We start from the raw sequence: 16,342 nt of genomic DNA on the forward strand, positions 1-16,342 counted from the left end.
TGTTTTTTTAAATAAAACTTTACTATTGTCAATATATTCCTGGCAAATGTGTCTTGTTTCTCAATGAACTGATATTGTGACAGGTGCCTTCAGTAACTGTAAAATAATAATATCAGTAATAATACTACTAATAAATTATTATTATAGCTAATAGTAGTATTAATGGGAGGGGCAAACCACCATATATGTCCCGAAGATGACCGATGAGTGAAGGATTTACCGTCCAATCACAGGTGATTGTCGTTTTGGAATGTCTGTGGTTTCATCCAATGGTTGTGGGAGACCAGTAAGGTCTGACAAGTATCATTCATATGCTAATCAGAGCCATTCACACCTCCTCTATAGAGCTGGCTTTCTCCCACCTCCTAAATAACATTAGGAAGTTTGGCTCAGTGGATAAACTATGAGGTTAGACCTCTGGAGGTTGTGGGTTCAATACTTGCCCATAACAAATGACTTTTGAAGATGAAATCAGTCCTGTTTTCGACAGACGTCACTGCCAATACCGAAGTTTTCGTTTCAACTCCATATGACCCTTATGTAAGAAACGCAGACAGATATATCAGCCGATATTTTATTTCTGCAATAAATTATCACTTGGCTGTAGATTCATACAGTTTAGACACTGATTGTGATATTGCAGAACAAATTAAGGCCTATAAAGTTGAGTGATATCGTTTTAAATGATAAATCAGGTGAAGTTGTCCCAAAACAGGTAAAACCAGTATCGGCAGTGACGTCTGTCGAAATCAAGAAATATCGGCCTGACTCATATATCAGTCAAGTTTTCGACAGACGTCACTGCTGATCCTGAATTTTCCATTTCAACACCATATGACCCTTATATCAGTAGAACAGAGATAGTATATCAGTCTATATTTATTTTATTTATGCCATAAAATATAATTTGGCTGTAGATTCATACAGTTTAGACACTGACTATGATATTGCAGAACAAATTAAGGCACGTAAAGTTGAGTGATATTGTTTTAGATGATAAATCAGGGTGAAGTTGTCCCAAAACAGGTAAAACCAGCATCGGCAGAGACGTCTGTCTAAATCAACAAATATTGGCCTGACTCATATATCAGTCGAGTTTTTGACAGACATCACAAAGCTGAATTTTCCGTTTCAAAACCATAAGACCCTTATATCAGCAGAGTCGACAGATATCAGCCGATATTTTATTTCTGCTATTAGTAAATCCCTTACTCATTGGTCATCTTCGGGACATACATAAGGTGGTTTGCCCCTCCCATTAATATTACTATAATAATAATAATAATAACAATAGTAATTTATTTTTGGTATTATAATTACTGATATAATAATGAAAATGATTATTACTGATATTATTTTTATTTTAGAGTTACTGAGGACACCTGTCACAATATCAGTTCATTGAGAAAAAAATACACATTTGCCAGGAATATATTGGAAATAATAAAGTTTTATTTAAAAAAAAAAAAAAAAAAAACATAGCAGAGTTGTTCTTATTAAATGAGATGCTTCGGCCCGTATGCAGTCGGTGCCGGTCTGTCTGAGGGTGGCCCAGTACGCAGCCTTTTGTGGTGTGTTGCTACATATTTTGGGTTCCCTTCCAGTGTTTCCTGAAGAACAGCACATCATTCAGAGAGCTCCTGGCTTCTAAAGGATGGCGCCCTCACAATTTCTTCTTTGTCCAAGACAGCTCTTCTCGCTTCCAGCAGCTGAAAACACAAGTATTACAATTAGTACTGCTCTGTGGTGTTAACACAACACAGATATTATGGCTGATACACATTTTGATCCCATTCAGCACAGTGCATTCAACTTCTTTATTTAAATCTTACCCTTGCATCAGGTCATAGCGCCTGTCCTGCCTGTCCTCCTGGTGCTGCACCAGCTGATTGTGAGGAGGATCACCTGCAGAGTCGCGAGGCTGCTCGTTCAAAAAAAGATTCCAGCGCCTCATTAGCTGTTCACCGTCATTTTGCCATCTTGGTCTTGCTTTTTGCTTCTCTGGTATGTTTCTATGTAAACAAACACACTTTCTCTCGTTTTCCTCGTGTATGTTCAAATTTCCGGGAACACATGGACGTTAAAATTTTTCTCCAATCGGGACACAGGGGGTGGGACAAAGCCTTCGCAATCCTTGCTGTTTGGCCCAGAGGACTGAACAAAGTGGGTTTCCCTGGCGAATCAATGCGCAGAAATTGATGATGTAACCACGCTCACTGCGTAGCCTCTGGATAGTGAATTCTGGATACAGCCATGGGGGTGGGGTCTCGTCCATGCGCCCCTTATAATCATCACTTCCTTATAATACATCCATGATAATCATGCGCCACTGAGCAGCTCTCACAGGAATGAACGAGGCCCCGCCCCCAACATTGTATCCAGATTTATAATAGATCCATGCTTATAGTTCATCATGCATACCATTTCACTATAATACATCCATGATGCATATGCCACTGAGCAGCGCCCATAGCATAGAACGAGGCCCCGCCCCCATGGCTATATCCAGACTTCTCTATAATACATCCATGACCCTGAGCAGTGCAATCAGCAAAGCGCAGTTTTGTATTGTTTTTTTGTTTTTTATTCTTTCCCAAAATGGCACCTAGAAAGATTACGCCGTGGTTGCTCGAGGAGGTGCAAACGCTCCTCACCTTGCTGGTTGATGAGCGAGTCTGTGTGAATGCATTGTTCGAATTACAGGGGAGCTTGGCTGCCCTGAAAGCCTCCATTGAGATGTTAAGGGAACTTTTGTGTTATAGATTATATATTTTCTGCACATAAAGATTCCTGAAAAAATCTAAAATATAAGTAATATGTCAATGTTGTGTGTTCATTCGCTCATTACATTCCATTTTCGAACATCTGTCTCCACTAATGAACTTCTGTGTCTATCCCTGCTGCGGCCATCTGTGCGTGAAGCTGTGGTCAAATTCCTACATTGACATGGCCGATGCTCGGGCCCTAATTACAGGAAGCCAATAGTGAAGCTGTTTTGGTTGATGTTGGAGGCTCAGATTGATTTAGTATTACTTATAATAAGTATTTCCATTACAAAAAAAAAGAAGAAAGAAAACGGTTCTGATGAAAATTCAGAAAAATAATGGGGAAAAAAGTAAGGAAGCCAAATATTTAATTTATAATGCAAAAACAGTTAGCCCTATTAAATTGGTTTGATTTCTTTTGAAAAAGTTGAGAAAAAGACAATGAGGAACTTAGAAATGTCTCAAAAGAAAATTGCCTGAAGATTAGGTTGTTGTTTTTCTAAATTAGCAACAAAAACACAAAGTGTGTATATATATATATATATATATATATTAGTGCTGGGCCGTTAACGGCGTTAACGTGCTGCGTTAACGCGGGATTCTTATCGCTGATAAGGAAATTATCGCGATAATTTCCTTATCGCGCGATAATTTCCTTATCGCGCGATAAACTATTCACTAAGTTGGGTCTATACAGTGAGCAAGGCACCAATTTCACTTTGTTGTTTAAGCGCGGATGTATACCTGGTCGAATTACGCGGAGGGGGCGTGAACAAGGCGGAAACTGGTCTGCCTGAGTGACTGGAGTGATTGGCTCAAGCCGTGTCACAAAGTTGCTGACTGTTAATGGTCTTCTTCATGACCTCTAATGTAGGCCCACAGTTCAGTTAGGGTCATGTTATCAGAGGCTGCGCCCTCTGCTGTTCATTCCAGTTAGCAGGAAAAAGCTTTTTCCACATGGAGACAGAACCTGTGTTCCTAAATGTCTGTGTTTAACAAAATAAAAAAAAGTTAAACACCAAAGTAAATCTTATGGAACATTATTTTTCTTTACCAAATATTATAGTAGAACAGCTTTCTCAAGCATTTTGTGATGCATTTTCATCATTTAGATAGATAGATATTATTTTGAATGTCTTTGGCAAAATTCAAATCTATAATTTTAATCTAGATTAATCTAGATTAACTACAGGATTGCAGTGAGATTAATCTAGATTAAAAAATTAATCTATGCCCAGCACTAATATATATATATATATATATATATATATATATATATATATATATATATATATATATATATACACAGAAAACTATATTTATAAATATTCTAATTATAAATTCGTGGAAAGTGGATACTTATTTAAAAAAATAATAATCTGAAGAACTTTACATTTTATTGTTTTTGGTTTTTTTTATTGCTTATTTCAAGGAATTTTCTTGTAACTTTTTTTTAACCAATTTCTTGCTAACTGTAGGGCCATCAAGTACTAACTGAACAGTTGTGAGGTGAAAGTTTACCTTTCCAGAGTATCAGATGAATCTCACAGTGAGTTCCAGACAATGCCTCCTGATGGCTCTTACAATTGAAAATATGCAGGGAAGTTTTGTTGCCAGGATGAGAGTAAAGTTTGGCTGAGTATTAGTGGTAGGATTAGAGGAAGGGTTGGGTCCGTAATCTCAGGCGTGGCTGCCAATGTTGGCACATGACAGGGCAGTCACTGGCACAATAACGGCTAAGTGTCCGATAGGAAAGAAAATTCATGGAAAAGAGAGAAAGAATTTTGTTTAGTATCTTAAATTGAAAAAAGAAGCTTGATTATGTTGAGAGGGGTCCCCTTACCTGCATGCTGGATCAGTCCAGTGGTTGTGGCGCTGCCTTCTTTATTTAGTTTGATTGATGGCACTGCCTTACTGCTCACATTCCCACAGGAGCATTTGACTTGTTCCATACGCACTGGACCATGACCACCTAGCTTGGGCTCAGAAAGCTAAAGTTGATGTCCAGACATCCCAGCCCTCATGGAGACAGTTTTGGTTATAAGATAGGCCAAGCCCTGACTGCCTGCTTTGCAGACTGCCCAGTGTGAAGCACAATTTTAAGGCGGACATTTTTTTAGAAGACGTAATAGACAAGAATGAAAAAGACATGCTGTGTTATAAGGAGCAAGCCACCAATCACAAAACCTCTTAAAGCCATTCATGTCACCAAAGTACACTAACAAATTGTTTATTGCTTTTGATAAAACTGTTGGGGGAAAAAAAATCATTTTTACCTGTTTCATGTCTGCACAGAATTTATGGAAACAGCAGAATAGCACAGACTGTTCATCTGTACATTTTTAAAATGTGTCACCTGAGTTTTGGTCCTGTTGACACAAGGATGTTTTTTCCCCCTTAGTTTAAGGTCCAGTTTGTAGAATTTAGGGGGATATACTGTCAGAATGGAATATAATAACATAAATATGTTTTTGTTCGTGTATAATCACCTGAAAATAAGATTGTTGCATTTTCGTTACCTTTAAATGAACCATTTTTATCTACCTAGGGAGCAGGTCTTCTACAGGGATCAGCTTGTTACACCAGCATGTTTCTACAGAACGTGACATTGTCCAGGCAGTTTGGTCTGCTTTCAAAAGTGCAGTGTGAAAGTGAACCGACCCAAATGAAGGTGTGCATTTTTTTGGCATTCCCCACCAAATCGAACCAAATCCCCTGGACTATCCTGGTGTGTAAGAGCCCTAAATGCCCCTAAATCTTACACACTGGACCTTTAAGGAACAGAAACATGTCTTTCTACAGTGCTTTGTTTTTTATTTATTAACACAATATGCCAAGTGTCTCAACTTATGTTTAGTTGTCTTAGTATTAGCAGCTCTACAAGAAAATACATATAAGAATAATTACTTGTGTTATTTAGAAAAGGAAATATCTGATCAAGACTAAGAATCCTGAGCATTCAATGCAAATTGAAGTTGGGACTTTAAGTGTATTGTGATTCAGCAGAGAAGGCAGTGAAATGTCTGTAAACTGTTTTCTCCTTCTGCTCTCTCCCATTTGTTCCACCTACCAATACAAAGCCTCTTTAGTTTTGCCAAAAGTGACTTTTAATCACATCAGCAAAGCTGTCAGCTCTTATTTCCAAGCAGTTTTATATTCCAAATAGATTTGTTTTTAAAGCCGATACCAGTAATTTCCGCTCTGGTGCTTTTCTGTATCTCTCTTCAAATTTAAACACTAATGTGAAACCAGGCATGTTATTGCTGCTTTTAAAGCACCTGCTAGAACTACAGACCTGTCTCTTGGTTTAACAGACAGTCTTCACAGCAACATGCCTCAGTCTGAAGCTGTTGTGACACATAAGCACCTGATCTGCCCCTCTGGCAGTTGTTTGAAAAACAATCACTCTGAGGCAATTCTGACCTCCAAAATAAATTTAAAAACAGCTCTGCGCAGGAAAAGTGTGTCAGGAATCACACTTGTAAGCATCTATTCACCTGAAATGTTGCCTCTAAAGCCATGGCTAACTGGAGACCCTAAGGCTGGCAGCTTCCTGCAAATGGAATTTAATCTGACCTGTTTGCACAGGCATAAGTCAGGTTTGTGACTTTAGCTTTGATTACTGCAGTGTGAGCAGGTCTGGTGAGAACAACTTTTTAAGATTTTTAATTTGATCAGCTGTGTTTCACATCTGCTGCACCGAACTACAGTAGAACAAGTACCTCTTTGGTCCTTAGCCTCAGTGACACCTCCAGCTGGTGCAGACAGCATTAAATGAGCAGACCTGGAGTCGCAGCGGGTGCACTGGGATTTGTTAAAAATGCCATACTGCAAAGCATTTAGGCAGCTTTTTAGAACAGACCTACATTCAGTCTGAGTCTGCAACTTACAGGGGAAACACCAACTCAATTAAGAATTCCAACATTATATTTCCATGTCCTAGGAAGGTACATTCAATATTTGTGAACATGAGTTACTGTCTCTCAAAGCCAGAAACTAGAGGTAAGGCTCAAACTTGTGAGTTCAAAGGGTATAAAATCTTGAGCTTCTCCACAGACAATGAATGTTTTTTTTATTTTTTTCTATTATTATATCCCCTGATGAGCTTTATTCTACTGTAGCTATTTCAGTTCTGAAAAAGAATATGCACCAATATATTCAGAACATTCCCCTGAGTGCTCTCAGTGTCAACTAGAACACTATAAAAATTCACCTCTGTACAACTGTCATGAATGTTGAAAATAACTATAGAGACCAAAACCTTTTTTTGTACCAGGTGGTAAACATTATTATTTCTACTGTAAAATTGGGCATTTTAACATGGCAGTCTATAGGGACTGACTTGCTTCTGGAGCCAGCCTCAAGTGGCAGTTCAGAGAACTGCAGTTTTTTGCACTTCCGTACTGGCTTAGTTTTCAGCCTCGGAGACTGATGCTTGGTTTTGGCACTCTAGTTTCTGGATTTGGGAAAAAGTTGGTCAAGTTAAAAAAAACATTTTTGGATTATTTTAGACCATAGGAACGACGTGTATGAATTTTGAAAATGGTTCCCTTTTAAATTGCCTTTCCATGTGTATTGCTTATCTTTGTGAGTTTGGGGGATTTGTGTAGTTATTGAATCATTTATAGAAACAATACTCCCCATATGTACATTGAAAGAGGTTTTGGTTGTTGTAACATTTCTCCTTTCCATCTCCTCACTGTGAGAAATGGGAAAATCCACAGTTCTCACCTTGTGCAAAAATGTGTTCCAAATCAAGTGCCTACCCACTTGATTTGGCAAGCTCAGACTGCATCGTGGAGTCATGCCGGGGAGGGCTCTCTTCAGGGCTGGGTGGAAAGAAGGGATGATTACAGCATTAAGTAACTATTTAAATGTACAAATTTGCATGTTGTATTAAGATATGCTATGCAGGATTGTCCTGAATATAAACAATATATAGAAGAATATATACAAGAGGTGTTTTTTTTTTGCAGCCTCTGACTGTATTTTCTTATTTTCATCTTGTTTTCTGTGCTGACAAAGTTTATGGATGTGTACCCCCACTGTGTTTAGATGAAGTTGGGGCTTTATAAAAAAGGAAGAAACCAGGTGCCAGACTGATGAAAAAAACACAAATATAGCAGGGCAAAATGCCAAACAAGAGTGAATCTGGTGTTGGCTTTTACTTTTACTTTCTGTGGCGGGCATACTTAAAAAGAATTAACAAACAATGCTGCATAGTATACCTTTAAGATAGACTTAAAATGTTGAATTTATATAATCTTAAAATTTTTAGTTGAACATGTTAGTTATTAAGAAACTGCTTCCAAAAGGTGTTTGGAAATTAATTTGTACTTGTGTTTTTGTACATTAGATGTGTCAGAGCTGGTGGAAGAGGTGGCATGTCTGTCAGACTCCACCTCTGAAGAACACTCCCTCAGTTCCTACACTTCCGAGTCCTTCGATGACAACGGTGAGACTGTAATGCTAAAATGACACAACATACTTTGCACCTTTAAAAAAAAAAAAAAAAAAATATAGTAAAGTATACTAAAAGTATTCAAAAGAAGGGAAAGTTCATTTTCAAGCAGACATTGTTTTACATTCATGACTCACATGCAAACAAAGGCTAGAAACCATTGCTGTAGATAAAATTCCCCGAATTTAGAAACACTCCTCTTTGCACTTTAGTCTAGTACATCACCTGTATTAACATATTGAAAAGCAAGCTGAAAATAGACCAGTGGAAATGTTTTATGAAAGGTACCTTAATGCAACCACATCCATACATACAAATGTCTCAGTGGTTAATGCACAGGTCTTAAGTGACAGAGAAAAAAACTCTTAACCCTTTTCTTCAATTCCAGTGTGTCTTTTCTCCTGATAACTCAATACCATTGATCTCTGCTTGGTTTGAAGTTAGGAACACCCTAATGATCATGTGTATGTGCATGTGTGTTTGTCAGATAAGAAACCCATGTAGATGCTTTCTCTCCCATCTAATTACTGTAGCCGCAAAGACCTCATGTCTCTTCCCTTCCCTTATAGGACACACACAAACACACACATGCATACAAACGTGCTTTCTCCTCTGTTCTCAACACATGTGCACATTCTTTATCTCATCTCATTCACACCCAACACATGAAACCTTACCCTATTCTCAAGTGCACTGACATTATTTCTGTTCTTCTTCTCTCTTTCTTTATTCTGCCTAGCCTCCATAGTGACAGTCATACGCCTAGTCAATGATGCTGTTGATAATATTGAAAGTGAAGGTATGAAAGAATATCTTCTGTCAACTCCTCTATCTCTATTGTGTCTATCTTCTGATGCCAAAGTGTTTGTTCAGTGGTGTAGCTCTAACATATAATGTAGTGAATGCAGCCAAGCCTCTGCTGTTCAATCCCCTTTCTATTCAGAATAAAACATCCTGCTTAGATTTCCAATATTTCTGTCAGTTTCTGACACCGGATCTCTCTGTTTTCAATTTCTCCCCTTTGGTTTCTGTGTTGTTTGTCTCAGCCTTTCTCTGACTCTGGCTCTCTCTCTCCCTTTGTAGTGTCAAACATGGACAAAGAACAGCGGCGGAACAGCCCTGGTGAGTGAGATGCAAAGCAACTGAAAAACATCTTATTAACTTTCCATCCCTTTGGCTTTATTTCTCAAGCTGTGATCCCAAAACCCAACCTATTGTGTTCTTTACATTATTTACTCTGGATACTTTTATCATGCCCCATACAGTGTAGATTACCATTTCTGTTGATGCCTTTTTCTTTTTGGCTATCCAGACTTTGAATGTTAATGTAGGTTCCGTGCTTCTTGCAACTGCTAAAAGTAAATGGATGCCCATAAAGAATGTCTGTTTATGTTTCGGTTTTATGTTAGAAAATGAATACTGGCAGATTTGAAATATCAATATCAGCACTAACTTATTTTAGCTCAATAACAATCAGGACCTCTATTATTTAAATTAAGAAGCAAGTGGAAAATGTATGCTCACGAATGCAGGCTCTTATTTCAATGTGTCAGATTCATATTTACCATCTTATTTTATACTGCTCATGTCAGCTCCAGCTTTTAGCTACAGGTTGTGATTGATTAATAATAGCAGTTAATTACTAATTAGGCTTCCACTCAAAACTGGAGCGTTTCTGCTTTCTCATCCAACAAAAGCTAATAAAGATCTCATTTGAATCTCAAGAGTTTTACTTCATATTTATGTCTTGTGGGTTTTTAATAAGGGATTTGAAAGGATTAAGATCAGGTAGGTGGATTTGATACTGGATTCTAGGGTGGCCCACAAGAGAAGAAGCATTATAACAGCTCAAAATGTTTCTATTAAGAGAAACATGCAGCAGTTTTAGCAATGATACCAATTTAAAAATCCAAAACAAATTCAACATGGAAAACGTGCTGGAAATTTTAAAACAAAAACAAAAAAACTTGCTACCATAAGCCAAAACAATTACATAAACAGCACATATGCTGCAAATACACTAACAATACAGCGTTAAAAAAACCCAAACATAAACCACAAAACGAATCCAACAAATAAATGCTGCATATCCAGTCAATACAATGGAAGCTCTTCAAGCCTCTAGGGGGAGCTCTAAATTGAACAACTTTATTTTAAATTTCAGAAAGAAACCAGACAAAGAGGGTGTTTGTTTCTGAAGCGTGAAGAAAAGTAAGTAAAAATAAAATAAAAAGGTACATAGTCTTTTTTAAACATTTGGCTTTTGTCTTTTAAAATATTTTTAAATGATGGAGGTCTCTAGCTTGCCAACACTAGATATGTAAATCAGCTGCTGTTTCAAAAAAAAAACAAGTACCTTTTCATGTTGCCTCTTTACTTTTCTTCCTGCTTAAAAAACAAACACTCTCTGACGCTCCCTGGTGTGGTCTCTTTCTCTCACAGGTCAAAAAACAAGGTGTTCAACTTAGTTTTATCCTTAGTGACCTGGAGAACATCTGCTGTTTTGTCTGGATATGTAGACTTTTTCCACTGAATTTGGTTTTGGGGTTTATGGGGTTTTATATATTTTTTTAGCTTTAATTTATTTGTAGCATTTGCCCTCAAAGGTCCAGTGTGTAGGATTTAGTGGCATCTAGCCATAGTTGCAGAATGCATGTAGTAGAACTAGAGCCAGTGTTCGTCAGTTTTAGGGTACTATAGAACAACATGGCAGACTCTGTGAAAGATGACCTGCTAATTCTAAGGCAACAAAACATAACTTATTTTTATTTTATTTTATTCTTATTTTTTGTGTGATTATAAATTATAAAAACATAGTTATAAATGCTATATACCATTTCTGCCAATAGATGTCCCTAAATCCTACACACTTTACAGTTAATGTATTTATGTTTTGGCTTTCTGCAGCACATTTCTTCATTTACAACATTTTTCTATTGTTTAGTTTTTTACGATTTTCAGGTGCGTTTCTTATTGGCATCATTTCTAAAGCTGCGGCACATTTCCGTTGTAGTGTGTGTGCCCTTGCTGGCCATCGCAGAATTTTTAAATATAAAACAGCTTTTTATGATCAAATAAAAACATTAGGTAAGAAATAATAATAATAATTCTCTCACCACATGGGGCGCCCAGTAGCTCAGTTGGTAGAGTGTTCGCTCTTTGTACAGAGGCTATGCTCTTGCCGCAGCGACTGCAGGTTTCAATTCCAACCTCGGCCCCTTGCTGCATTTCACCTCCATTTTCTCCCCCTTTCACGCTGTCCTGTCAAATAAAAGCAAAAAATTAAATAAAAAAAAAAACAAACTACATAATAATTTCCAGTGTAAATGCGACATACACAACTGCCGACTGTAGATAAATAGTTGATTAAGATCATTTGAAATGAACTAACATTTAATGGCTGAGTCAAGCTGGCCGTCTTCATTCTAAGTGAAGCAAAGCTTTCACCCCGGCCTTGTAAAGTGTCTCAGTGGATTTTACGGGCACATTGAGCCAAGCCTCACATCCACAGAGGTGAAGGCAGCTTCAAACACTTTCTTTTTTCACACTAAACGGGGCATTATCTACAGGCTGAACAGTGACTTTCAACTCTCAACAAATGAATGCCTTAGCTTAAACAAAGATCAGGCCAGGTATGATCCTGTTGCACCTACACTGTAATATGTTCATCTTAGTTGCTTGTGCTACAGCCTTAAACCAATATTAATTGGCTCATGGTTACCAAGTCTGTTTGTTCTCTCAGTTGCATGTAATTTACTTGGTCCACAAAGCATTTCATTACTTACCCAGAGCAAGACTGTGTTTATGCCAGCCTACTGATGCACAAGAAGCTTTTATTTCAGACAGAGAGAATTAAATGATGAATGGAATAGGTCGTTCCAATCAACCCATTGGATTCAGTGTATGTAAACATATAATTCTTATTTTGTTTACTGTAGGTGCTTATATGCTTGTACTCACATCAAGAAAAATGAGAAAAAAAATTAAAAATATCAATATAACGAGAAAAAATTGTGATTTATCTCAAGGTGATAAATATTCAAGTCAGTTATTCTCCATCTGACAGATCATTAATCCTGCTTGCATGAGATAACACGTTCTTGTGTACAATTAGTGTGCATGTGTATGTATAGTGCACATAATGTGTCGCTGTGTGCATGTCTGTTTACATGCATCTGCGATGTGCTGAATGGCTCTCTGCAAGCCTCCCTCTCTCCCTCACCGTTATCCAGTTGTGTTTTCTCCCGTGTCATAATTCACCGTGTCTCTCTACATTCAGATGTTTCTATGAGAAGAGCATTTCATCATCAAAGGCTTCCTGTCCCATGAGATATTTGTTTTGTTTTCCGTTTCACTGACAGCAAGTCGCCACCTGCAGAGCAAAGATGAGATTTGTGTAGAGTTCATCAAAGAGTACATTGTGGATTGTAAGAACATACATTTAATTCTCCCCCCTTTAACCTTTTGATTTGAACATATTTCAGCCTGAGATTTCGGCAGCATGGCATGCAGTAAGACCTCCCACATGTTTGGCACGGCAGTCTATTAGATATCTCTGTCCACACACATGTCATGCATTATATACCAGGAGCTGGCACTGCTTATGAAGTGTACTCTCCATCCCACACAGAGGGTGACCCCCCTAGCTACCCTCTCTTCATCAATATGTTATTTTTTTCACTCACAGCTCATTAACCTAACCATGAATTATGCAACCTGCATGCCGTAGTTTGTAGGAAGTAGTGGATTAGTGGGGAGTTCTGTTTCAGTCCATTTAACAGCATGAACTCAGATGTGGAGAAAAAAAAATTGTTGACTGATTTTATTTGCGCATTAATACGTTCTAAATGAGAAGTGGAGCAATTATGCAACAGAAACACGCAGTCCCACAGACCACGTAGTAAACTCTGCGGTGGCACAGTGAGAAACAAAGCCTATTCACGAGCTGCCCGCTGCATTACAGACACAAACAAACACGCACATACAAACATGCAGGGCACACTCACACATGTGCAAACACACTCTCAGGCACAAAACTAACAAGCAACACATTTCTATGAAAATAACAGATCAAGGGACGAGATAATAAGCAGAGGAAAAACAAAGGAGGGGAAACACCATAAGCCAGGGTATAAGCACAGGCTATTCATTATTGTTTGTAACATTTTTTTCTCTAAGTAAAGGAGTTTGTTTATGAGGATACTGTAAATTCCAGATTTTGGCACCTTGTGGGTTTTTTTTGTTCTTGTGGCTTCAGGAGGGCAGAGATCTGCATTCATCTGAGTGATTGTGAACATCTTCAGATCAGTCCTTGTAGTAACTGAAAGCGTATTTACTAGCGTCACCTCACTTACCTCCTGGTGCTCTATAAATAAAGTTTGGTTTGATTTGATTTGATTTGATTTGATTTGGAGATAAGATTGCAATGATACAGTTGTTTTATAAGTGATTTATTGATGTGGTACCTTTCACCGGCTGATCCTATTAGATAGATAATCTCACTCCTTGCACACTCTGTACGTTGCCAAAAGGCTGTTTGTAACGTAAGACACACAGTCAGGAAAGAGCGCTACATACCTTCAGTGATTTGGCAGTGCTAGTTTGTCCAGGGAATAAAGCCTCAGGCTCCTCACACAGTATGTTAACTAAAATCCTTTTTCTTAACTCTCTTAAGTAGGTCGTCTCTCTACTTGTTGTCCCATTAAAAACATACTATCTCTTACTGAAACTCTTCCAAACTATTTAAAAAGATTTATTTAAGGTTATTTTCTTTTCAGCATATCGCTGGGAGTCTACCAGCCAGACTTCAAGCTGGTTGTCACCATCACGTCTGCGTCCACCAGAGGTGGGATCCCATTACGACCTCAGTGACACCCAGCAAAACATCAGACGAGGAGGCAGCACGCGGTCTCTCCAGCTGGACTACAAAGTGATGGGCTACAGCAGTGACAGGGGCCGAGAGCGGGGACGGGAGACCGGGAGGAGGACCTTCCAGTGGGAGAGGAATCAGTCGGGTGAGTGGGAAAGGAAACGCATCCTGGACAGAGAAGAAAAGAGACGGCACGACGGGGAAGGGGAGGACACGGGCAACAGGAGCAGAGACATGGGGGCATGCCAGGACCACAGAGAACGTCAGCAGATGCACGGCCACGACAGCTGCGAAGACTCCTCGCCTGTTTATGAGGAATACCATGAGACCAGCCATGACCCAGAGCAAGGTGAAGACACAGAGAGCCTTTATGACACTCTACCCCCAACCCGACGAGCCTACGAAGGATACCCGTCAAGCCCCCCGGGCATCAACCTGCACCCGGCTCAACTTCTCCCCCCCCTCAGGGCGTGGGACTTACAGACAGGAGAGTGGAGGGGATCGCAGGAGGATCGCGAAGGGCTCAGCTCTGCCAGTTTGGCAGGTCCTGGGGACGAGCTAGAGAGACTATTGAACCTGGTGTCCCTCCGGGCCAGGAGAGCCACACGAACAAACAGAGCCTCCACCCAATCTGAACCTACAACAGGCTGGGAGGGATTCAAATGAGCACACAAGACTGTTTAAAACAAATAGATTTAATATTTCTCTAATGAATGAGAGGCATTGACCCTCTCTGATTATACTTGACATTTAGATTATTAAACCATTGGTCCACCACCTAAAAATAATTAAAGAAGAATATTACCATATATACTTTTATTATCCCGCATTGTTATCCTGTTGTAAGCTAACACTAATCCACCACCAACCCCCTGGCTCATTTATAAGCTGGAGGAATAAGAGGAAATATATGTGTTCTGTAGACGCCTTCACCTGTGCTGCATGAGAGTTAGCTGAGATTGGCTGTGAATCAATGCTATTACATTTATTATTTATGGAACCACTGAAGCACAGCATTTATTAACATCAAAAAATGAAAGGAACCAGTCTGTCTCTGTTTTTTAGATGTTACCAACGTATGTACATATGTTGTTGTGTATTTCACACACCGTCCCATCGAGTCATACTGACACGCACACACAGTCATTTTGTTAGCTCAACCATGTAATACTTAATGCATTTCTTATTGTTATTGGCACATGCTCGGGGTTGTTTTGAAGAGAACTATTCGCCCACATCCCAGACATAGCCTCAGAGACTCTATTAAGATTACCAGACGTTGATACCAGGAGATCTTTCTTTAATCATTTAATTTTTCTGTGATTATTTATTTTATAATTTCACTATTTGTGTGTTTAGTTGCTTAGGAGCTTCTTTGAAAATGTGTCAGGGGTATCGATGATTAAATAGAGCACTAAGGTAATGTAACTTTTTTTTTGTTTTACTCAACTCCACAGTAGTATTGGCCTCTCATTTTAAAACAAAGTACTTGCTGCTCGGCAGTAATGGAAGACCGTGTATGGAGAAACATACAGGTTCATTTATGAACACACATTCTGATGTATGTTATGTATATATTACTAAAGATGGACTTTTAGCTGCAAATTAAATTAAACCCACTTCACCTGGTCATAACATGTAATATGAATTTTAAGACTTGTGTTGAACCGGCTCAGAAAATTACGTGGAAATGCATCCGTGAAGAACAGAATCACTCACCCAAAACATGTACACATGGTTGCCTCACTGATAACACAGTGTAAATGCTGCTGTGTTCCTACTTCACACACAACAAAGGGGAATGTAAATGGAATTAAACTCTATGTTGAACAATTTTCACACAAAGGCTTAACAAACAGGTGGTAGGTAACTCTGAGTATTTAAAGGGGACCTATTGTTCTGATTTTTCAGGTTCATACTGGGATTTTGGGTTTCTGCTCGAACATGATTTGGTGTTCAAAAATGCTTTATTTTCCTCATACTGTCTGTGGTGGAACATCTCTGTTTACCTTCTAAAAACACTCTGTTGTAGTGCCTGTCTTTTTAAGCCCCTCCAGCACTTTCTTACGGGAAAAATCACCAATAAAAGCATTTAAACCAAAATCTTTACAATCAGAAATGTTCCATCAGGATTATGATCCAAAATTTGAGAGAAATTAACAACATCAGCCCCAAAGATGACATGTTTCCCTGACTATGGCATGTAGCTACATGTAGCATTTAGCAGAATAGGCTATGTAAATTTGC

General features: G+C 38.7%; 1 protein-coding gene and 1 long non-coding RNA gene across 2 annotated transcripts in view; one reads left to right on the plus strand and one right to left on the minus strand.

Annotated features, from left to right (window-relative positions):
- The window catches only part of fat3b (FAT atypical cadherin 3b), a 122,400-nt gene extending 106,853 nt beyond the window's left edge, over window positions 1–15,547 (plus strand). The window contains exons 48-51 of the mRNA XM_088087980.1: window positions 8,122–8,220; window positions 8,966–9,025; window positions 9,310–9,348; window positions 14,004–15,547. Of these exons, the coding sequence (XP_087944106.1) occupies window positions 8,122–8,220; window positions 8,966–9,025; window positions 9,310–9,348; window positions 14,004–14,761 (956 nt within the window). The 3' untranslated portion in view covers window positions 14,762–15,547. The remainder of the gene's footprint in view (window positions 1–8,121; window positions 8,221–8,965; window positions 9,026–9,309; window positions 9,349–14,003) is intronic.
- The window catches only part of LOC148187295 (uncharacterized), an 89,615-nt gene continuing 84,621 nt past the window's right edge, over window positions 11,349–16,342 (minus strand). Inside the window, exons 4-5 of the long non-coding RNA XR_015778842.1 lie at window positions 12,449–12,598; window positions 11,349–11,487 (exon numbers count right to left, since the gene is read on the minus strand). This is a non-coding gene — a long non-coding RNA (uncharacterized LOC148187295). The remainder of the gene's footprint in view (window positions 11,488–12,448; window positions 12,599–16,342) is intronic.

The sequence above is a fragment of the Plectropomus leopardus genome, chromosome 15 (genome assembly GCF_026936395.1).
Source record: "Plectropomus leopardus strain MGB_pleo_1.0 chromosome 15, ASM2693639v1, whole genome shotgun sequence".
Taxonomy (NCBI): domain Eukaryota; kingdom Metazoa; phylum Chordata; class Actinopteri; order Perciformes; family Serranidae; genus Plectropomus; species Plectropomus leopardus.